The 24,788-nt window shown below is 41.6% G+C and overlaps 1 protein-coding gene across 2 annotated transcripts in view; it reads right to left on the reverse strand.

The window, feature by feature from the left end:
- The window catches only part of SPAG6 (sperm associated antigen 6), a 116,803-nt gene that overhangs the window by 64,679 nt on the left and 27,336 nt on the right, over positions 1-24,788 (reverse strand). For both annotated transcript variants that reach the window (XM_075827564.1, XM_075827565.1), the window contains one exon: positions 17,378-17,544. In XM_075827564.1, the coding sequence (XP_075683679.1) occupies positions 17,378-17,544 (167 nt within the window). The remainder of the gene's footprint in view (positions 1-17,377; positions 17,545-24,788) is intronic.

A 24,788-nucleotide genomic window follows, 5' to 3' on the forward strand; every position in this document is an offset into this window, starting at 1 on the left:
GGAAGGAAAATAAATATTAAAGTTATAAAATGAAAAAGGTACAAACTGCTTTCAGCGAGCATCGTTCTTGTGTTCATTTGGGCACCCTTTGTTTTTTTGTTTATATACAAGAAAAATCAAACCGATTCTTGCACTAAAATTTTCAAAAAACATTTTTTAACCTGTTAGGAATATGTTCACACGCAGTGTTTTCAGGTGTATTTCGGAGCGTAAACGCCTCGAAGTACGCCTTAAAATTAGTAGCGAAACGCCTACAAACAGCTTCCCATTGAATTTGATGGGAAATACGGCGTTTAGTGCAGACGAGGCGTATTTTTATGCTGCTGAATTAAAAAAAGGCACGGAAAAAGATGTCACGTAAAAAAAGGAGCATGTCACTTCTTGATGTGTTTTTGGAGCGGATTTTCCATTGACACTATGAAAAACGCCTAAAATAAAAAAAATAACGCCACAAAAAAAAACGAATTCATTTTCAGCCTTAGACACGCCTGGAAATCAGAGGCCGTTTTTCCTTGAAAGCAGTTCTGTAATTTTCAGCTATTTTTTTTATTGTACATGTGAACATACCCTTATCCAGATTTGTTGCTGTTATTTTTTTCTGTGTTTCGATTAGTGTTTTTAACAGCGAATTCATTTGCAGTTACTGAAGTGAATGGAACCTATGGAATCCTCCAAATGTTCTCACTTGAAGGTTTATGTAACGCTTATTCACTTTAATGGAGAGCAATTGTGCGTGCTCGAGTCTCCACCAAGAACATACACATAATCCCCTTGCTCCCAGATTTGGTAAGGGTACCATTTTCACACTTTAGATATTCCCATTTAGTTAGAGGTGACCCGTGAGGATAAACTAATCACAGGGAACCAACATCGACCCGCCACAAAGTGTTTAATTTTCCCTGCAGCGCCACCACAGGGGGAACGAAGCATTACTCTGTTCTCATATCAATGATCTGTCTTTGTAATTCATGGATGTGCCGGGACCTCCATAGCTAGAGATGATCTTTGCAGCGGCTCTCAACTCTGGCTAAGAGATGAGTCCTAAACAGTCCCCACCGCTTTTAAAATGTGAGATCTTGGAATGTCATCAAAGAAGAGATGAGGGAAAATATGACAACTTCGAAAAACTCAAATTGCACCCAGCATGAAAAATTGCTTTGGGCTCACTTGGTTGCACCTTCCTAAACGGACCACCATGGACCCTTTTCTTGTTCTTAAAGAGGCTCTGTCACCAGATTTTGCAACCCCTATCTGCTATTGCAGCAGATAGGCGCTGCAATGTAGATTACAGTAAAATTTTTATTTTTAAAAAACGAGCATTTTTGGCCAAGTTATGACCATTTTTGTATTTATGTAAATGAGGCTTGCAAAAGTCCAAGTAGGCGTGTTTTAAAGTAAAAGTCCAAGTGGGCGTGTATTATGTGCGTACATCGGGGCGTGTTTACTTCTTTTACTAGCTGGGCGTTCTGACGAGAAGTATCATCCACTTCTCTTCAGAACGCCCAGCTTCTGGCAGTGCAGACACAGCGTGTTCTCGAGAGATCACGCTGTGACGTCACTCACAGGTCCTGCATCGTGTCGGCACCAGAGGCTACAGTTGATTCTGCAGCAGCATCGGCGTTTGCAGGTAAGTAGCTACATCGACTTACCTGCAAACGCTGATGCTGCTGCAGAATCAACTGTAGCCTCTGGTGCCGATGTGTCCTCGCTCGTCCGACACGATGCAGGACCTGGGGCAGGAAGTGAGTGACGACACAGCGTGATCTCTCGAGAAAACGCTGTGTCTGCACTGCCAGAAGCTGGGCGTTCTGAAGAGAAGTGGATGATACTTCTCGTCAGAACGCCCAGCTAGTAAAAGTAGTAAAAACGCCCCGATGTACGCACATAATACACGCCCAGTTGGACTTGTACTTTAAACACGCCCAGTTGTACTTTTGCAAGCCTCATTTGCATAAATACAAAAATGGTCATAACTTGGCCAAAAATTCTCGTTTTTTAAAAATAAAAACGTTACTGTAATCTACATTGCAGCGCCGATCTGCTGCAATAGCAGATAGGGGTTGCAAAATCTGGTGACAGAGCCTATTTAAGTTTACAATTTTCAATAAAGACATCCACAAAACAGGCAATAATTCGGTTGATACAACCACAGATTATCTTTGCATCCATGCTTAATATTATTCACGGGTTGTCACAGCTACACACTATTCAGCAAAACATTTCTAATATTTGTTATTATCAGGAAGATTTCCCATTGGAAAATTCCTTCATTTGTAGACACAATGGGGGAATTTATTAACACTGGCATTTCAGACGCCAGTCCTGATCTAAAAAAAAAAACTCTGGTGTAAAATGCCGCAAGCCTTTTAAGAAATTAGCGCATATTTGACCATCCTTTCACCAAAAAATTTTTTAATTTATTCCAGCTCTGATTTTTTGGCATAAATTATAGTCAATTTGTCTGGCCCCGGAAGGTCATGCCACCCACTTTTTTAGTAAAGTGCTGTAAGTGCTGAAAATGCCTAAAAAGTTGAATTATTTTTTTTTACAAGTTGTGACTTTTCTATTCCAGAAAACTAGTGTAGAATAAAAAATTAATTCCCCCTGTAAAGGATCTGCCAGGCACAGCTTCTGTGTCAACGCCCATAGGTAATCAGTCTGCACCTGCTTCTATGTCTGTGAGACTGACTCCATCTTCCACCACTCAGGATGGCAGGCTTAGGAGTGGGAGAGCCTATCACAGCCTGGCCAGACGGAGCTAGCTCCCGCCCTCTGTCTATTTATACCTGCCTTTCCTGTTCCTCCTTGCTTGTGATTCTTCTCGTTTGGTTTCCTGGCCCTGCTGCAGCTTCTTGAACTATTTGACCCTGCTTCATACTGACCCTGGCTTACTGACTATTCTCCTGCTCTGCGTTTGGTACCTCGTACACTCCTGGTTTGACTCGGCTCGTTCACCACTCTTGTTGCTCACGGTGTTGCCGTGGGCAACTGCCCCTTTTCCCTTGCTTCTGTGTACCCTTGTCTGTTTGTCTGTCTGTCGTGCACTTATTGAGCGTAGGGACCGTCGCTCAGTTGTACCCCGTCGCCTAGGGTGGGTCATTGCAAGTAGGCAGGGACTGAGTGGCGGGTAGATTAGGGCTCACTTGTCTGTTTCCCTACCCCCAGCATTACACCCCCATTATATCTTTACTATTATGTGGCATTCTGATATGGAATACATTTCAGATTATTTGTATAAATGGCAAATCTTTATGTTTCTGCCTATTAATCATTGCAATAATGCCATAATAATGCCAGCTAACATTATTATAAATATCACTTGGCTTCATCTGCTTACCTGGTTTTATTTTTTTATACCGCAGGAAAAAAATCCAATCCGATCAAATGTTCCCATTTAATATATCTGTACATATTGTATAATGGCTGGTTAACCTGACCAAACAGGATAAAACCACAAGCTGCTCGTGAGGAGCTTTGAGTGCGGAGAGTATTCTACTTTACTAATGTTGCAGGCCTGAGCGGGGTAATTATGGCGTCCGGCTCCCACATGTAACGTAATGATTCTTCATGCAGCACTACAAAATGCTATTAGTCAGATACTAAAGGAAATATTCCAGCATCTAAGCACACACGTTGTCCCTGCTAGGAACACTATTTGTCCACTGATTTTTAGTCTTGAGAACGTTCTGTGATTTTTTTTTCCCCTGCTGCGCTCTCCGCTTCTACCAAATGATTATACAAGTTCATGTTTCATTTGAATTGCTTCTTTGTCTCAGCATCCAAAACACTTGGAGCAAGGAATAAAACAAGGCTGATCTTGTTACAATGCAGATATGTTAACTGTCTGAGTTCACATATTCAATATTTTCTGCCTCCAATTTTAATTACCGAGCCAGCGATCCCGTCAGCTCAGCCGTTTCGTCCATTTTAATGCCTGCATTTGTGTTGATGGATGGATAGAATTGATAGGGACCTTCTAATTTGGAAACCAGGAGGTTAAGTAAGTAGTTCAACAATAGAACTTTTCTAAGTCAACCGTAGGTCTGCACCGTATACATATATTTTAGAGGACTAGAAAACCACAATTCATTATTCCCAATCTCCCTTTTATACATATTCTGTCCATGACCCCCACAGTTTTGACTATTTGTGGCATCTCCTGATGCCGGAACTCAGTTCATTACTAGAGGGGGTCCCACCTTCAGTGGTCAGCGGAGTGTATGAATACTGGGTAGTGGTATGTAAAGCAACCATTACTCTACAAGACTTCTGCTATAGAAGATGTGATACACCCTCATCGCCCGATGGTGTAAGCGCTCACTAAATATATGAATATCATGAGTGTTTTATTATATAGGAATAATAGAGAAGTCTTAAAATATAACATTTACCCTTCTTTTGACTCTTTTCTATAAAAAGATAGATCGGCATTCTAAAATAGTCAGCAATGGGTGTAGCAGATCCCAGAAGTGGCGTAACTATAGGGAATTGGCGTAACTAAAGTCCTACTGGCGCCAAAGGATGTTTTAATGCTGCCCCTCCTCCTCTAATGCCACACTTATTATGCTTCTTTCTGCCTCACCCTTATGCCGTCTCACATTAATATTTCTTGAAGTTGTAATGGTAATGCATGGTAACAGAAGTACATTATACAAACCCCAGACTCAACCCCCAAATTAATTCAGACAGATCCCGCTGTAATTTATCTGGCTCCTTCTTGGTTGTGTCCGATCCTCTCAGTAGATGGTTGTCCTGGATAGTAATTTCTTGCCATAGGTCTCGCGAGAGGACACGGCCAGGAGAGGGAAGGGACAGGTTTAGCTATGCTCGGCACAGGTGGGTGACAGGCAGTGGGTAGACATCATCTGCCTGTATGACATACTAAACCACCAATGCGGGCTAGGGGCAGCCATGCGTGTGGACAGAAACCTACAGGTTTGTCTTCAAGGTCACCTCTTTTTGAGAGAGACTCTCAGGCCCAGTTACACCCACTGTGATCATTACGGTTCTGCTATAGGAGGTGCTTACGTTGTAGATACAACCAGGGTATACAAAAGAAAAACACAAAAATGTGTACAAAGAATCAAGATTTTATTGGAAGAAAAATAATATCGATTTGCAAGACGATGCTATGTTCACATAAGGATATTCATGAAAACGTCATTTTCATAGTGTTTATGGATCCCATACGGTATAACATTATTACACATGGTGGCTGGTTATATTATAGGCCCGGGCAGAGCATTTGCTCAGGGCACGACTGCTACAAACGACACGACTCTCTAATATGATTATATAAAACTGCTCTATATACCAGAATTACATATAGCTATTAATGGCATCTATGTATTAAAGAGGCATCCCACCCTTATAAGCAGAAGACATAAACATGCAGCTTATAGGGAAATAAAGGGGAGCATTATGTCAAGGTTATAATTTAGTAACTTAGAAGTAATTAGTCTTGACTTCTTTATTCACGCAATGTAATCCCTCCAGGAAATGTTTGTAATTTGTCTCTCTGAGAGTCTTTCATTAACCTCCGGAGACAAAAGATACAAATTTCCCAAGTATCGTACACACAACGCAGTTTTCTGCACCTCCATGTACTCGGGCTGCCATTAGTACATGATTTACTTGTGAGCCGGGATCTTTTACTATACAATTATGCCCAGATGCAATAAGAAGCTGTGAGTCAGAACTGATGGCAGCTACTAGAAATCTTTAGCTTGTCCAACTACCTTACCACAATTAGCAACCGCAGAATTTGCAGTCAGCTTTTTTGGCAGTCAATCAATATAAGCAGCTCAGCGAACTCGCTCCAGATAATAGTGCACTATCAGTGGCTGGTGGTTCATCGTATTATAGGAACTTGTTACCTACATGGCAAATACAGTATTTACAGTACAGGTCTAGAACAGCTCTCTAGGGGGGAAACAAGGTAATATATCAAAGGGGTTTTCTGAGAGTCTAAAGTTAAACTGACTGTAGGAAACGGGATACAAAAAAGAAGAAAGGAGCCCATACTCACCCCCCGAAGCTCCAGTGGTGCCAGTCTGGTGGCCTCTGCCAGTCTTTATTTACTTGTCCTGCAGTGATGATGTGTCATGCATCCATGTGAATGCTGCAGCCAATCACTGGCCTCAGCGGTCACCTGCCGTACATGTAAGTATCACCGTGAAGGCCTGTGATTGGCTGTAGCGTGCATAGCACGTCATCATGGCAGCAAAGTAAACAAAGACCGGCAGGGACCACCGCAGTGTCCGCACCGGAACGGCAGGGGATTTAATAGGGGAGTAATGGTTATTTTATCGTATTTCCTACTGTTAGGCAAATTTTTTATACTGTCTGAAAATCCAGTTTTATGAAAATAGAGTCTAGAAAATCGAGCGTAATCATTGTATTTTGAAAAGTTATACCGCTTTTTAATAAATTTCTTGCTATTTTCAATATCTTTGTTTGCTCCAGTGCAGGGAAACATTCTTCTATCCAGATGCGGAAAACTTGTACATACCAAGTCCTGCCCTGAGCAGAGAGGTGGATACAATTATATTAAGGCCTCATGCACACGACCGTAGCCATGTGCACGGCCGTGATTTTCGGGTCGGCCGGCCGCGGAGTGTCACCGCGTCCATTATTTTCTACGAGCCTGGACCGCAGAACACGGCCGTAATAAGACATGTCCGTTCTTTCTGCGGTCCAGGCTCCTAGGCCATGCCCGGACCGTGGAAACCACAGTCGTGTGCATGGGCCCATATAAATAAATGGGGCCGCAATTCTCCCGTGGATTTTCGGGGGAATTGCGGCTGTAAAAGCACGTTCGTGTGCATGGGGCCTAAGTCTAGGCAATTATCTGTAAGCACATGGTTAGCAGTAGCACAAATCTCTCTTCTGTGCTGTTAGTTTGCTACAATATACCAAAGTAGGTGAAATGTAAAATTAGACTGTACTTCAGACTGTTAAGATAACATAGGTTTGTCTAGACTGGATAAAGCTGAATCGACCTCTCAGCTGTGAGAAGTACTAGCTCTGTACTTTTCAGTCTCTAAATGTAAAAAACAAATGTTATAATTATCGGACAGCAAGCAGAGAAATGTTAAAATTGGCGAGGAATGGAAAAACAAAGTATATTTGAAAGTTGTACAACTTCTCATTACAGAACGATTAAGCTTTATTTACATAAACCCTTTTTTCGGGGGTCACTCTCCAATGGATTTCTTACGCTACATCATCTTCTGAAAGACTCAGGAATTGTAACCTTTCCTGCCTTACATACTTCTTATATTATTCCATCCTCAGAGATCTTTCCCCATCTTCAACTGAAACATTGATCCGCCACCTATATGCGGTGAGGGAGTCTTCAACTTCTATGAATGAGTTTGTACCACTTCTACCTTACACCCATTTCACTCCTACACTCTTTCCTAGACAAATCTCAATACCATACACGACATGCGTATGTGCGCGCTTGGAAAGGGGATCTTTAGTTGAACAGGAGCCCTATCGAATTCGTAGGATACGTCGATGACTGTTTCTGAATGTTCAATTACTACTTCATTGGAGTCGGCCTATAACGGTTCTTATGGGATGGTACCTGGTTCATGCACACTATGTACCGAGCTACTCCTCTTCTTGATTTAGGGACTGTGCCACTCCCGGTGATATGCTCTACATATGGTGGTCATGCCCGGACTAGTCCGACTTTGATCTAGAAGTTTTGGTATTATACACAGTTGGTTCAAGGTTATTCTACCATGCAATCCCTGAGTCGACGGATTACATTATGAGGTTAACATTCACTTACCATCAGTTTCCCTGCCTTACCTTGCTCTAAACAGACTATTGCTCATTCATGGAAGAAGAGAAATATCCTATTACAGGAGGTTAAGACGAGGATGGATTCCGGGCACCAAAACAGCTGATTGGTGTAAGGTCTGGGTATTGGACTCCCACCGATTATATTCTGATGACCTATCCTGTGGATAGGTCATCAGTATGAAAAACCGCCTCATGCCTGGACAACCCCGTTACTAAATTTTTACAGGGGTTCAAGCTCCATTTTTCCGATACAGAACTCCAAATCTCCTGCACAGACAGATACAAATGATAACATTATGATTGCCTACTGTCACCACTAGAGGGAGCTTAAGAGCTAACAGTTATACATTGAACTCAATAATAACACAGTATGCAGTAATCTTCTAAGCTCCCTCTAGTGGTGGCTGCAAGGTACTAACATTTTATAATTTAACTTTACATCTATGCATGGAATTTGGAGCTCTGTATAAAAAAAATTAAGATAAATTTTAAAAAAATGAATCAGTACAGAATGGGCCTGACAACAACATGCTGTTAAAAAATAGCTATTGACTATAAGGAGTTGTCTCACAATCGAGAGTCCAATTATTGGGTCTCAGAAAATATCTCAAATCGAAAAGCGTCATTGCGCTCTTCAGGTATAGATACTATTTTTGGGTATGGGTATTTTTTTTGCAGGTATGGGTACTATTTTCAAGTATGCATATTTTAGAAATGTACCATTCTTACAAGATGGCAAAAATTTAATTAATAAAGCTTTAAAGCTTAATTTCCCAAAAGTCTTTTTCGTTCCATAGTGGATAATGGAAATTAATGTTTACCAGTGGAATATTGAACTCGCCCTGCACGTCTGGAAGCTGCCATGACAAAGTTAATGAGTTCTGCCTTTGTGAAGATTGACTAAATGCATCCAATAAAGGAAAGCATGCAGATTGCTGTATCCTGCAGTGGTCCTGTATACAGCTCGGCAATAATAATAATCTGCACAACTACAACGAAGGCCATTATCACCTTAAAGTTTAGTATTTTTAATTTTTGGAACACACAAATGATTTTTCCCTCTTCGTATACAAATGCTTCTTTGAGAAAGGGCCAAGGATCACGCCAGAAGATTTTCTTTCCCTATTGGATTCATCACAAAGCAAATATGAACAAATGCACTGCAAATTTTTCTCTAACTTACTGTAGACAAACAGGGTTTCCAATTTTGGGCATTCTTTTTAAAAATGGAAAACTGCCTTCTACGATGCAAACAGAGGACAACGGCAGAAACTCAAACTTATTATACAGTCAGTATTCAGGTGGTGAATGGGTTAACGATTGCCATAAAGCTATATCAATTCAGTCCAGCTCTTACAATCTGATTCGGGGATAGGGAGCAGAAAACCGTCCAGGCACAGTTCACTGTTAGTTCTCGGAACCAAGACTGAGAAAGTTTCCACTTACTTAGGTTTATTTGCTGAAGCTGGCATTAGTCCAGCAACTCTGGAACTGAGAGACAGATTAAATGTGTTTGTGCTTCAGTACTCTGGGCAGTTTATCATCCTGACAATTTTTTTAAATTAACCCCGAAAGGCCTTCAAAAGTGCTCACAGCTGGCCTCTCAACCGGTGAATGGGTTAATTGAGCTATTTATGGAGGCAAGCTTAGGGTGCTACCTTGTATTTTCTGCACTGTACTGAATGTTGAAGGTTAATAGAGACCAAGTGTGCCACAAATAGCTACAGAAAAGCATAAGAACGACGCAGAAGAATTACATAATTTGTTTTTAAAGCCTTTCCCAGGTCCACTACTTCTCGTATAAACCTGTCAGAAATTTAGAAGCTAATCCCTCGGCTAGCCACAGCAGGGAGGAAGGGTTTGATTTTTATAATCTGATATTAGATGGTTAAATTCTGACTCTTAATAAACAACGAGGTAACTGATTACTTACCAGATTCACGGGAGAACTAAATAAAACTATGACAATTGGGGCATATGGACGAAATAGAGGGTGACCGCCCTCTTGAGTGGAGAGCTGCTGCAAAGGGTGGCTATCGCTCTAAAGGACTTATGAGGACATGCATTACATTGTCTGCGATGGGCACCATGTAATGCTATATTGCCAGCCGTGTACCACAGTGATAACAGTTGATCAACGGGGGTCCAGAAGTGGGAACTCTGGCGATCAGCTCTTCACTGGAAGAGCTGCCATAGGAAAATTGGGTGTCCTAGTTGAACAGCTACATGTAAAGTGTTATTAGGACAGGCCTTTAACATTAATGTAAGGGTATGTTCACACGGCAGCGTCCGTAACGGCTGAAATTACGGGGCTGTTTTCAGGAGAAAACAGCTCCGTAATTTCAGCCGTAATGGCATGTTGAGGCACTTTTTTGCTGCGTCCATTACGGACATAAATGGAGCTGTTCTTCCATGGAGTCAATGGAAAACGGCTCCATTTACGTCTGAAGTAGTGACAGGTACTTCTTTGACGCGGCCGTCTTTTTTACGCCACGCCTTTTGACAGCGGGGCATAAAAAAAAATGACCGTCTGCACAGAACATCGTAAGACCCATTCAAATGAATGGGCAGATGTTTGCCGACGCTATTGAGACGCATTTTCGGACGTAATTCGGGGCTAAAACGCCCGAATTACGTCCGTAAATTGCCCGTGTGAACATACCCTTAAACTGAAGAGCATAAAAGCCTCCAAAATGTCATACATTCCCTTCTACTCTGCCAGTCCTTACAGTGGGCACCTGCCATACATTGTTCCTGCCCGGTCTTGCATTATTGGTGTTGGGGGGGGGGGGGGAGACCTCACTGCTTCTTGCCCCCCATACAGGACTTAGCATCAACTGTGCCCACTAGTTCAGCTTTGCTAAGGCATTATAAGAATACACTCCCCTAAAAAATAACCTGGTGACAAGTCCCTTAATATGTATGCACACCATGCTCTGCCTCTCTGTAATGTCGCTGCAATTCAGGCCTGTGTTTGGGACATAAAGCTCTAGCACTCTTTTTAGTTTCCTGATAGAGAGACTAGTTCTTGGCAGGAATCACTACAACATGCATCAGTGCACAAACCTCCATGCATCGATGAACAAAAGACAATATAGCAAGTTACTAGGGAAAAATATAGAGTATGCATTTATAGAAAATTTGACTGATGCACAAAAGTAATAAAACATCAAAAAAATTTAAATTGCTGAGTGCTACAGAACATCCCAAGCCTGAGACAGAACGAAGCTCTGAGCCCAAAAGAGGCAAGTAAAAACACATTTCAGAAGGTGCTTAAGGTGGCTATGCCCCTGGGATGGTCGGCACTGATTGCTTCTGGACTGGCTATGCACTAGGCGTGGAGGCAGCATGATAAAAAAAACACCCCAGGGTAACTGTGATCCCTTTTCAATGAAACACAACATCCTCTCAGGAGTAAGTGCTAGCAGGCAGGAATGCCCAGAATAACACCAAACAGGGCCCTGCTTATTCAACCAATGAAGAATTGACAATATATGATAATGTACTACTTACCCATCGTCCTCCCAGTTTATGCAGTCAACACCGCACGCATCAAGCACATATTAGATTTATGTTATACCCAGGAAAGTATCGGAATCCTGGACGGATTCTGCTGACAAGTTTACAATCCACAATGATACGCTATCTGGTACGTCATCCTATGATATATTATATGAAAGTGCTGCCCCTCAACACGATTTCTTTTGTTTTGTTTTTTAAGCTAAATAGTTCCAAAACATTGTGTGATTAAACTCTAATCTTTATAGCGATTGGATCTAGGTTTCTCTCATCCAAATTTCCTACATAGACTGAATGTGGTTTTAGGGCTTGTCCACACGTAGCGGAATTGCTGCAGAAAATGGTGCGGATTTTGCTGTGTTTTCTCAATGCTGGGAGGTTGTGACATCTCCTCTGAAAAAACGAAGCAATTATTGACATGCTGCAGTACGAAAAATACGCACCGCAGATGAATTTCTGCGTGGAAATTTCATGCAGCACGTGGATGAGATTTGTTAAATCTCACCCACTTTGCTGCTACTGTATTTTGCTGCGTATTTTCCATCCGCAATTCCGGATGGAAAATACGCAGCAATTCAGTTACGTGTGGACAAGCCCTTACACGAGCAGATTTGGCCTTTATACGATCGCCGATCAACGATAACAGCATTTCCATCGGCGCTCATTTGCTCCATTTAAACGGAACAATGATTGGAATGTATGGAACGTTTGTCCCCATAGATTTTACATCTTGTCGCCAGCCCATCCCCCGTTTACACAAGGAGATGTGCCGCCAACAAGCGATCCTTCTGTGCCCCGCATAAAAGATCCGATGTGCCAACAAACGAGCGTATGCTTGTTTGTCAGCGGATTGCTGACCTGTTGAAACAAGGCAATTATCTGGCGCACGATCACTCGATGGTCCGTGTAAAAGGGTCTTACAGCCCACATTGAGTCCCATCATTTTAGCCATTGTCTATGTTAAAGGTAGATTGTTTCACTGACATATATGCTGCGACAAACATATTTATCTAAGATGGCACATGGAATCAGGTCACAACATGCACCAATGCCATTAACTTTCACACTGGCCAAGTGTAAATACATTACATAATGCCATGTTCAGACATGGCAGAATTGCCGCGGGTTTGCGGTGCTGTTTCTGCATCGCAAAACTGTGGCAATATACAGCACAATACATGTGGATTGGGTTTTTTAAAACCCTGTTGATGACAAGTAATGGAAAAATGCAGCACGGAAATATGAGTCAGCTGCGGATTTTCAAATCCATGGTAGTTTTATGATATTTGTGGGAGAGCCGTGGATCATCACCGCAGATTTCCTCCTTACAATGTATAGGATGAGTCTGCGGCACAACGCCATAGAATCTCTGCGGATTTGCAATGAAATCCACAGGTGATTTCTTCTGCTACTTCTGGACGTTGCCTTACTTATCTAGTACCGGTCCTGAATTACAGACTGTATTACAGTGCAGAGCTGCATTCACAATTCTGCTCCTGCTGTCCAGATCTCCCAGCGTTCCCTGTTTGTTCAGTGTCTGTACAGGGCGGAGTCTGTACAATAAATTGCAGAAATATTGTTAGTGTTATTTTCACCCATTTTGCCAATGTAAATTACTATTTGGGATTAGATCGTGTTTCTCCTTTTTTCTTTTCTTCCCACAGTATACAGCATCTTTACGAACTATATGCTTCATATTGGTCATCTGATCGCCCTCCCCAAAACATCTTCCCTCAGTTGTGCACGAAATGTATGTAATGGATTATCAGATGTAAGATGGGAGATGTGGGAGAAGGCCAAGGCGGCGCGGACAGCCCAGTTAATAATGTAATAGATTATAGGAAGCATCAAACAAGGTTTAGAATTCCAGAATTCCAGTTGAGGTCTTAAGAAACAAATGTATGTACATTTGGGAAAAGCATACCTGTCATTTATTTTTATATTTTTCTGCATTAGTTGCTCCTTTTTCTTTTTTTTTTTAAGACCTATGCAATATGTCAGTGAATGGGAACATTATTTAGAATCAGTGACTAAAACAAACCTGTCCTGATAATGTGCTGCCCATATAGGTGCATGAGCTGTACTCCGGTGTGAGTCTTATTTGGAGGGGTTTTCAGCCTCTGGATGTAAACAGGAATGTTTCCATCCAATGACAGCAAGCAGAATCGTAAAAAAAATGCTAAGGAATTGGAAGAAAAAAAAAAGCATAACTTCATAAAGAATACGCTTAAAGAGGACCTGTCACCTCTCCTAACATGTTATTTTAATAAATACATGTATTTCCCATGAAATAGCAATTCTGGAACATAGTTTCTTAGACCTCTTCGGTTTGCGGTTCCTCAGTTATTCCTCCTAGAAATTTATGAATAAATTGACAACTGGGAGTTACCATTTCCCTTGTCAAAGGGGCGTGCCCCTGCACAGTCTCACTCTGTCATCACTGATTGGACATTGCCATGCTGTGTAGGGACACACCCAGTTGTGATTTGTTCATACATTTCTAGGAGGAATAACAGAGGAGCGGAGAACACATAGCTCTACTAAAAGATGCTCCAGAATTGTTATTTCATGCAGAATGCAAGTATTTACTAAAACAGGCATGTCAGGACAGGTGACCGGTCCCCCCCCCCCTTGAACAATCCCTTCTGTTAAAAGAGCTCTTCAGCAATAAACTGATCATAGGGTGCCCGCTGGTGGGACCCCCGGCAATTAGTTGTAATCTGTGAGGGAACCTAAAAGCAAGTGTAGCAGTCTTTTTAGAGGTAACATACACATTTGGTAGGGAAGGATACACAGCTCACGCACTAGAACTGGTCAAATGAATGTAAACTCCAACATTATCTGTGTATTTTCATTCAATTTAGCTTAGTCAATTCTGTTTTCATGCATTAAACTTTCGAGAGACCTTTATATGTTTGAAATAGTTGTTTTAAATAAACAACCAGCTGCCTTTTCTGGGTTAAGTATCTCCATTATCAACCAGACTGTCATTTAGGGTCTATTCATCAATATACACATGAATTATTTATGCAAACACAAGTATTCAAAGCCGCACTTCAATACAATGGGTGTATTTCCAACACAGAAGCCAAGAAAAAGGCAGGCTACAGGCAGGCCCAGGGGAGGTTGCCAGGCAGGGCTGGGGTGGCAACAAGCAAGGTCTAGGGGTGGCTTGCACAGTCCAGTGAGAGGCAGGTCTGGGGAATGAGATCTTCATTAAAAGCAAATAGTTAACATCACATCCTTTAAATGGGGAGAGGGGAATAAGCCGGGTAGTGGCTTATCTCTGGTGGGAACAAAAGATTGGGCATGTTGAGTCAGGAGTCCTTCATACACATTAGTGTTTTGCAAAGATCTGTCTAAAGGCCCTTTTACACCGGCCGATAAGCGACCGATGCAGCGAGCGCCGATCTACGGGGCATAGTTGATGGGCGCTCGTTTGCTCCGGTCACACAGATCTATTGATGGGGATGAGCGGTCGTTACTCCGATCGCTCGTCCCCATCCATTATTATCATGTCGGCAGCGTGTTTTCCTGTTTACAGGGAGATTTGCGGCCGACAACTATAATATTTCACTTTTTTAACACTACACAATCAGAGAGATAAACAAGCGTTTGCTCGTTCCCGTTTACATAGGGCAATTATCGGCAACGAGCATTCTATGAACGCTCACCTGCCCAATAATCGTCCAGTGTTAAACCCCCTTAAGGTTTCGTAGTTGACCACGCTATGGATTCCACCGGAGAAACGGAAACCTTACGGAACGGAGACAAACGGAAAACATAAGCAGCAGAAGCATTACCATTGAAATCAATGATAAGGCAAACAGAAAGCTATGGTGTCCGCTCTTGGGTTCCCCTGACTGAAAGGTCTGAAGGAACCCATAAACGGAAGCCCGACGCAGACATGAACGAAGTGTATAGGAGTATGGGCACCTTTATACGCCTGTATGCTCCGAAATGCTAGAAAAATAAACTTTCATTTATGCATCGGAGAGCGTTCAATTTTGTAATCAATTCTGTCAATGATGAATGATATTTTTAATGTTCATCATTGATCTGAATGATTGTAATGATTGTAATGTAAATGGGCCTTAACTACCAGGTGATTAATGTAATTTGAATGTAGATTAGATGAAATGTTAAAGACCTTTTACATGGCCCAATTATCGGGCAAACGAGCGTTCATGTGTAAACAGGGCAACGATCAGCCGATGAACGAGCAAACGATCGTTCATTGGCTAATCATATCGTTTATGCCGCAAGAATGACCTGCTGCCGACATGATGGTAATGCATAGGGGCGAGCGATCGTAGTAATGATCGCTCATCACCATACATAGCGCCTTGTGAAAGGGGCAAATGAGCGCCGATCTTCAGGTCTTCACTCTACTCGGTTTACTGAATTTTTATGCAAACTTTAGACCAGGTAATGTGTGACTTGCACCCTACAATCTGTTCCTTAGAAGTTCTGCTTACCTTTCTTTTGGTATATAACCCCAAGATTTTAAGTAACAGTGACCTAGTCGACATTTATATGGTTCCACTACATTGGGGAACGGGTTATTATGAAGCATTTATATAGTAGGCAGTGCCATACAACTTATTAACTCAAGTCTATCCTTTGACTTTACAATATATAGTTTTCCTGATTGTCCTTATTAAGTTCTATTATTTTGTCTAATGGTTATAGTTTCTATTCAGCCATTTCTTAGTTATAGCTCTTTCTGAGCCGGCTACATGACAACCAATGTGGTTATCCTTTCAAGAAGTCGCCTTTCTAACTCCTCAATAGCAAAACGGCTAGTTATGCAGTGATATATTTCCCACTCCTGAGTTGTTGTATAGCATCAGATTTGTTGCTCAGGATACCAGGAAAGCTGGGTGACAACCACAGAGGATGCTTTTTCAGTGGACATATTGAGGCAGATTTACCAGATTGCACCAGTCTCTGTTGCGCCAAATTAATCAACAGGTTGCATGCCTGTGGATGAAGCGGCACTTACTAAAAACACCAAATCTGACTTGGTGTTGTTTTTCCCCACGCTTTTCTATGTAGAAAAGTGTTGGAAAACTTTGATACATGAGTTGCGCTCAGTGTTACTCTGAAGCCCCGTCCACTTTTTCAGACACATTGGTATGTGTCGCACAAAAGTGGCACTGAGACTTCATAAATATGGTGTTTGGCCAAAACAGTTGGGTCCAGGTTTACTAAGACTGCCCTTTTTCTACGCCATTCTAAGGCCTAATGCACACGACCGTGTATTTTTTTTGTCCGGGTGTTTTGCACAATTTTGCGGATAGCACACGGACCTATTCATTTATATGGCCACATGCACACGACTGTGATGTTCACGGATCCATGTGGGGGCCGCGAGTCCGGGCCGCAAAAACTCAGGACATGTCATGTTACTGTCTATATTTGTGGATCATGTGACCTACTCACGGGGTTGGGACAAACTGCCGACATCAATTCTAGCCTTCCTTTTTTTTTTGGGGCGGAATCGTGGATACCGATGATGCACGGATGCGCCACGGAAGGAGATTTGCGGACAAATGAACCACAAATACAGACAACAGACCCATGGTTATGGGGATCGCAAAGTCGCGCGCATTAAGTCTTAGTCTGAAGCTTGCTGGAGTAAGATGCAACAAATGTATTACTAGGACAAGCCTCTTAAGTTTGTCGCATCTTGGTCTGTCCATGCGCCACAAAGAGAAGTCCACGCCAGCCATGAGTTGATTTACCCCGCCCCCTTTTCAAAGAGGTAAAAGCGGCGTAAAATGGTAAACGGTCACAGTTAAAAAATTTCTGCCAGAAAGTATATCTGACCACTATATCTGTGTAACACAAAAAAGTTATACAATGTGATGGCGATATTCACAGCTACATAATCTTCTAGAGACAGTGATGCCCTCACCTTGAGCAGTACAACGTGACGTCTTTGGAGGAGTCATTTGTCACTTGTGAACTCTTTAGGCTACGTTTTGATTTCGGCCACAACGGAATAAAGTTTTCAAAAGTCCATAAAGTATTTACTTACATTCTGCTCAGCCAGAGAATACACAAGCTGTGGAAGAATGTCTCCTTTAACAACTGCTTCTGCCAGATCATCATTATAATTGGCGAGTCTCCCGAGAGCCAAAGCAGAGGTCTGCTGGATAGTTGGGACCACATCCAAGAGCAGGGGCCGCAGCAGAGACATAACGCCTAAGTTACAGGAGAAAATTCAAAGAAAGAAAATGAATGGAAATGAAGAGTGACAATAGCCCAATCCCCATGGAAAATAATATTCTTTATGTAATGACGTCAATTATTTCACATCAGGTGATCATTATCTATTATATTATCTGTCCATATCAATCTAATCATAATAGTGTTTGACATAATATATTTAGAATTGGATGAAATAAAAACACGTGTTTATCAACATAGCCCAAAAAATACTGACTTGTACCACATGGTGAAACTTGCCATTAAATGCGGTTTCCGGTTTTATGTGAATAAAGTGTAATCACGGTGTAAAAAAATAAAAATAAATCTCATATACTTAAAGGGGTTTTCCAGCCGATAAAAATGGATGGCCTATCCTCAGAATAGGCCATCAATAGCAGATGAGTTGGGGTCCGACTCTCGGGACCCCCGCCAATCAGCTGTTGTGAAGGGGCCACAGCGCTCATACGAGCGCTGCTTCCCCTTCATCTCTTCTTGCTAACTGTGAATATTGGACACGGATGTAGTGGCGATTCACAGTATTGCAGCCTTTTTTCCCCATTCGCTTCAATGGGAGAAGAAGGCTGCAATATCTGTGAATCGCCGCTAAATGCGTGTCGAACATTCACAGTTAGCAAGAAGAGATGAAGGGGAAGCAGCCCTCGTATGAGCGCTGTGGCCCCTTCACAACAGCTGATCGGCGGGGGGTCCCAGGAGTTGGACCCTGACCCATCAATTTTTATCGACTGGAAAACATCATTAATTTTATTAATACAATTTTCAAGATCTCTGCTTGTGGACAGTGAGTGGAAACCTTCTTGATTAACCCCTTAAGGACCGAGCCTATTTTGTCATTAAGGACCATAGGATTTTTGTTTTTACGTCGCCATATTCCAAGAGTCAAAACTTTGTTTTCCATTGACGTAGCTATATGAGGGATTGTTTTTAGCAAGACAAGTTGTATGTTTAAATTGAACTATTTTGGGGTGCATATAAGTTGTTAATTAATTTTCTTTTGGGGGAGTATGGAAAAAAACAGTAAACTGTTTTTTTTTTACGCTGTTCATCATGCAGTATAAATAACATGTTACGTTTATTATACAGGTCGTTCCGATTGCGGCAATACGAAATATGTATAGCATTTTTAATTTGTTAGCACTATCACACAATAAAACCACTTTTTATGGAAAAATTGTTCTTATTTTTTATACTTTAAACACTTTTTTAGATTTTTTAAATTAACTTTATTTTAGTCTCACTAGGGGACTTCTCAATGCGATAATTTGATAGTCTCTATAATGCTTTGCTATTCTCAGTATACCAAAGCATAATGGTCAGTCAGTAATGAACTCAGGCAATTTATTAGGCTGTACCCATGCCCATAACAGGAATGGGGGCCTTTGTTAGCCCCCCTGCTGCCATCGGCTTCCCGCAATAGCTTCAGGTGGTGCCGACAGGGTGGCAATGGGAGTCCCCTCCCTCTGTCTTACCACTTAGATACCGCAACCACTATTGACCAGAGTTAATAAAAGTCTGTCCCCATTTTGCCATTGCATTAAAATCGGTGCATTTGAAAAGTGGAGTAGTTACCCATGGCAACCAATCAGGTTGCTGCTTTTATTTTCCAAGGGGCCTCTGACAAATGAGAGGTGTAATCTGATTGTGTGCCATAGACCACTACTCCACTTCCATTTGCACCAGTTTTTATACATCTCCCTGTATGTCACCAGAAAAGACCTGTGCTGCGCTTAAAGACTATGTAAACTTTTGAATGGAATTTTTTTCATTTTCTTTTTAGAAAAAGGTCAGTCAATGTGATTAGTGCAACATTATAAATAGTTTTTATTAAAAATTATTTTTACTTTTTGAGATACAGCTACTTTGTATTCTCTATACAGAGCAGCTGTATCGTTCACTAAATGCTGCTACAGTCAGATCCGCGGGAGTGACGGGTTCAGTGTCAACGTGTCTTGCGTGTCTCTGACATGGAGGAACCCCCATGTAATCTATCACATCTAAGTTTATAACTTAGATGTGATAAATTACAGGTGGATCCTGCATGTCAGAGACACGCAAGACACGCTGACACTGAACCCGTCAGGTCCGTGGAACTGACGGATTCAGTTCATAGCGAAAGATACAGCTGCTATGTATACAGAATATAAAGCCGCTGTACCTCAAAAAGTAAATATAATTTTTAATAAAATGTTCTTAGGAAGTTGCACCAATCACACAAAGGTTTACATAGCCTTTAATCTCATGGTACAGATTGTGCTGAATTTTTAAATTTTGTGGGACTGGTCGTCAAACTTTCCTAAATTTCAATAACGGCACCTAATCCAATAATATAAAGAAACCCAACCTAACCGTATAGAACTAAATAGAGCCCCTTAAAATTGACATGATCTAAGAAAAACAGCACAGCTTATATACTAAATCCTTTAAAAAAAAAAAATCATGCTCCCAATCCCCCCTATATTTTTTCTTTTTGACACTTTCCAAATATCCAAAAGCTGGATCAAATTAGTCCCCTGTGCGACTTCTATATACAATTCCCTTGCTTCCATTTTGCTCCTAGATTTCACTGATACACAAATCTGTCAAATGTTTTATTTTAAATAATGCCCCACATTACAGAAACGCAGAGTGTGAGCAAAACAGAGAACATCTGTGGCTGGTTAAGTGTGGGATACAAGTAGAACATGTACAGACTTGATGTAGTACAGTCAAGATCCAGTGGCAGGAACATAGGTTACTATCGAGTCCCTTACATACCGCGGCCCAGAACTTGGTTAAAGTAAACCAATATATATCAATTTTACATTTACAGTTTATTATCTTTTCTTCACATTTTGGAGAACCGGCTCTAATAAAAAATACACTGATTGTTGTGTGTCATAGAAAAAGTTTCCAAAAAATAAATAAATACATAATGTTAGCATTATTAGTACATATTTATGTGACCTGCCTCTTCTGAAATTCTCTATTCACTGTTTATATACTTTGCTTCCCTTATAGGATATTCTTACAGTATAGATATGAGCATTGCAAATAAAATGGGGGTCAATAAAGAGGACCTGGCATCAATCCTGACATGTACTGTATGTTTTAAGTAAGTGCAAGCAATCACCATGAATCAAATCTAGAGCATCTTTCCTTGGACCTCTGCCATGTGCCATTTGTGCCTCTGTTATTCCTCCTGGAAATATAGAACTAAATTGACACCTGGGTGTTAACAGTCCCCTTGTCAATAGGATATATCCCTACACACTCTGAAAATGTCAAATCAGTACGGACATTGTTAGACTGTGTAGGGACACAACCTATTGATAAGGGGAATGGTTACACCCAGTTGTCAATGTATTCCTATATTTGGAGCAAGAATAACAGAGGAATAGCACAAAGCAGAGTTGCAAGTTTTAAAAGAACATTCACTTATGCAGATATTATGTCTACAAGCTTATACATGCATACTTTTTATTATGTTATCTATTCTCTTATGGAACCCTCACAAAATAAGAGACACTAGTAGACAAGAGTGTAATTCATTTAAAAAAAATTCTATTAGATTTAAGTATATAGATGATAAATAATGTGTTTGGTTGTTTTTTTTTAAAATGTTGTAAGCCATTTCTTTTTTATAAGTACCGTAATACCTTCCCTGGCTGCGACCATATTTAAGATACACACTGCGTTCCTGTCCTTCCAGTGTAGTCAGTGCAGCAGGGTGTGCACGCTTTATGGCAGGCGAAACGAGCGGGAGTCAATTGACAGAGAAACCTAGCTGATTTTTCATTTACAGAGACCAGGAAGATGCATACAGAGGCTTATTTGTGTGTATAGTGTTGCTATCCTACCTTATCTAGGCTTCCAGTAATACAATACAGCGGTCATTAATGGGAATCTGTCAGCAGTCTCGACCCCTTAAAACTGCTTACAGCGCTATATACAGGACAGGGAGAACAGCATAACTATACATGTGTTGTCGGTCATGCACGTTGCATGAGCAAGAAATCAACGTTTTAATGTCCCCCGTGACGCGATGGCAGAGCCGTCACTCAGAGCAGAGCGGAGGGGCTGGCAGTGTTCAGTAAAAGGGGCCCAGAGCACTGAACATGAAGGGGCCGTCTCTGTGGCACTTCAATCGCGGCACCGGGGACATTAAAACATAGATTTCTTGGTCATGCAACTTGAATGACTGACACTACAGGTATGGTAATGCTGCTCTCCCCGTCCTCTATATAGTGCTGTCAGCAGTTTTGAGAAGTCAAAAGTGCTAGGAGATTCCCTGGCCAACCCTCTAATAATAATTGAATTATTTTCCTCATCCTGTGTCTCTATATATAGCAAAGCTGACAAGTGATCTACAGAGAGCACGAAATATCAGCTTTATGTGACCGATCTAGTAGCCAATGTGAAAACTTTACTTTAAGAATTATTTTATGTGGAAAGTCACCTAAAAAACAAAAAAACACCACCAAATTATTTAAAAACGTATGTAATAAAACCCTAATATAAATAATGTCTTTTTCTGCCAATACACATTCCCTTTAAATCGGAAAATAAACTCTAAACACAATTATTTAGCAGATGTAGAAAACCTTTAGCAAAGGCTAGAAAAAGTTGCCATCAATATCTGTTATAGGTGGATTTCAATGTTCTTTTTGCTAAAAAAATAAAAACTGTATGAGCAGCTGACCTCGGATTTACATATCCAAAAATACCGCAATTAATTCACTTCCTCTTCCTGACTGATGTCAATTGCAGTTTGCCTGAAAGAGAGCAAAACCAAAATATCCTGCATGACCTTAGAAAGACTTGATTTATTGCTCTGTCCAGGATCCAGGCGCATGGAATTGCCTTTGCTGAACTCTTTAAAATGAAGTTTTCAATGCTGCAAGTAAAGTGGATGCAGCAACAGCCACATAGCTCAAAGGAACAGCTGCCTCTTCAGCGCCAGCAGCCTCTCCTCCTCACAGCTCAATAGATCAACTTCCCTTGTAAACTGTAACTTTGTGCACCGTCTGCTGAAACTGCTTACAAGGAGAGAGACAGAGCTACAGGCAAGGCCTCCGCATGGATTCATATGTATCTAGTGGAAATAAGCTCCATAAATATATTTTCTGTGTTTTGCAGTGCTAGTTAGGCCTCTGGCACACGACCGTGCATTTTCGACCGCCTACGATCCGCAATTGTGGATAGTATAGGGCACATTATATCCTACGGGCCAATGCACATGACTCTGGTTTCCACGGTCTGTCCATTGCCCGGAGCCCGGACTGCATAAAAAAATAGGACATATCATTTTACGGACCGCAGTTGCGGTCCAGGCTCCCGATAGTCAATGCACATCTTGTGTGTGAGCTGTCTGTGATTGTGGACGGCCCACGGATGACATTCCACGGCCTATCTGTGCCATAATCACGGATACTGAACACAGCTACGGTCGTGTGCATGAGGCCTTAAAGAGGAAATCTATTCAAAATGATCTTCCGATACATCATCGATACATGGGATCTCATGGTAGAAAGGAAAATTGTCACCAGGTTTATTCTGCAATATCGGAGGGCAGAATAAAGTAGTGACAGAGGCCAGGATTACGGCGCTGTGTCACTTACTTTGAAATACTTTGTGGCTTTCAAAAAATCCACTTTTTCTTCTGCAGACTGTATTCATGCTGTGTCTCCATACTGTTCATAGGGAGAAAGTTGTCAAACGACCGGTGGTCAATGAGCTCATGAATGTTGAGGACTACTTAGTGCGCCATTTATGAGTTGCGGCTAAAAAAAACAAAACGGGTTTGGGGGTTTTTTTTACAAGAAAAAAAAAAGAAGTTTTTTTTTAGGTAAGTAAGGGACACCACGCAGTAATCCGGGTCTCTGGCATTACATTATTCTGCTCTCAGATAGGGCAGCATGAACCTGTTGACAAATTTCCTTGAAGTCTGTAAATTTGGACCAGCACTGATTTCCAGAATGAAAGGGATGTAAAGAGCACTTAAACATCTTTGACGTGGCTCAAACATTACCGTGAGGCCGGGATCACACACACACAGTTTTGATGCAATTTTTGGTACAATTTTTGGATCAGTGTTTTGAGCCAAAACCAAAGGTGGATCCAAAAGGAAGGAGAGGTATAAAGAAAAGACTGGTGCATCTCCTTTCTTTTGTGTCCACTCCTGTGTTTGGTTAAAAAAAAAAAAAGTGGAGACAAAAAACGGTGACAAGAACTGCATCAAAACTGTGGGTGACCCCGGCCTCACTGAAAATCTGACACAAACAACGGTGCACGCATACACATTAGGTAAAAAACAGCGGATTTCAACAAGCTCGAACTTTTGTTCCCTCTGGAGATAAGCTGCTGACTGAGGGGGCTGGCAGTGGCCTATTTCTCTCCCCATTGAAAACACATGCACACTCAGCAGAGCAGAGTATGGGGGTCAGGTGGAATAGCTGTTGGCCGACAGCTATTGTAAGTTATTCCCATACATCTGAATGGTTCTTTGCTTAGAAAGTTGTCAGCCTTCCAGTAACAGACAGAGCCCTTTCATTTTGGTGTATTCAGGATTTTGTCAGGATGTTGAAATTTGTGACCAAACACAAGGACACATACATATAAGCATGCACTTGTCGGTCACAGTTACTGCCTTTATAAAAAATAAATTTAAAAAAAGTGTCAGCACCAATGCTCTTATATCGGTGCCAGTCAGAGCGCACCCTTAACATGACAGCCACACGCCCCTGTTCTTTCCTGGGGCCAGTGGTGCTACTCTGTTCCTGGGGCCATTGGCTCATGTGCATTAAGGTGCATGCAGGAGGGACAAAGGCTGGTTGGGGGATCAGTGTGTCCCAGTCATGGTGTGAAGGGCATATAGCTTGGGATTTGGACACAGGCAATGGAAACCCAGTGCTATTAAGTAGGGTAGGTGTTAACCTCATAATCCCTTCCCCACGGTTGCCCATTGTTTGTATAACTTGCCCAGATTAAGCCTAACAAGCAGTACGGCACTTAAAATGGACAGTACACTTTTATACATTTTCTGACGTGTCATTGACAATGATGATGTCATTGTTGTGGTACCAAAAGTGCTTTGTCAGCTTTTAGCTCATAGATCTTTGGATCTCAGGGCTGTGTTCTCAGGTTGTGCCATTGAAATGAAAGAGATTTTAATGTGTGTGCATTCAGAAGACGCATAAAACTGAAGACCGATTTTTTTTATGTATCTGTGAGTCGGAGGCTGC

The sequence above is a fragment of the Rhinoderma darwinii genome, chromosome 5 (assembly GCF_050947455.1).
Source record: "Rhinoderma darwinii isolate aRhiDar2 chromosome 5, aRhiDar2.hap1, whole genome shotgun sequence".
In the NCBI taxonomy this organism is placed as follows: Eukaryota; Metazoa; Chordata; class Amphibia; order Anura; family Rhinodermatidae; genus Rhinoderma; species Rhinoderma darwinii.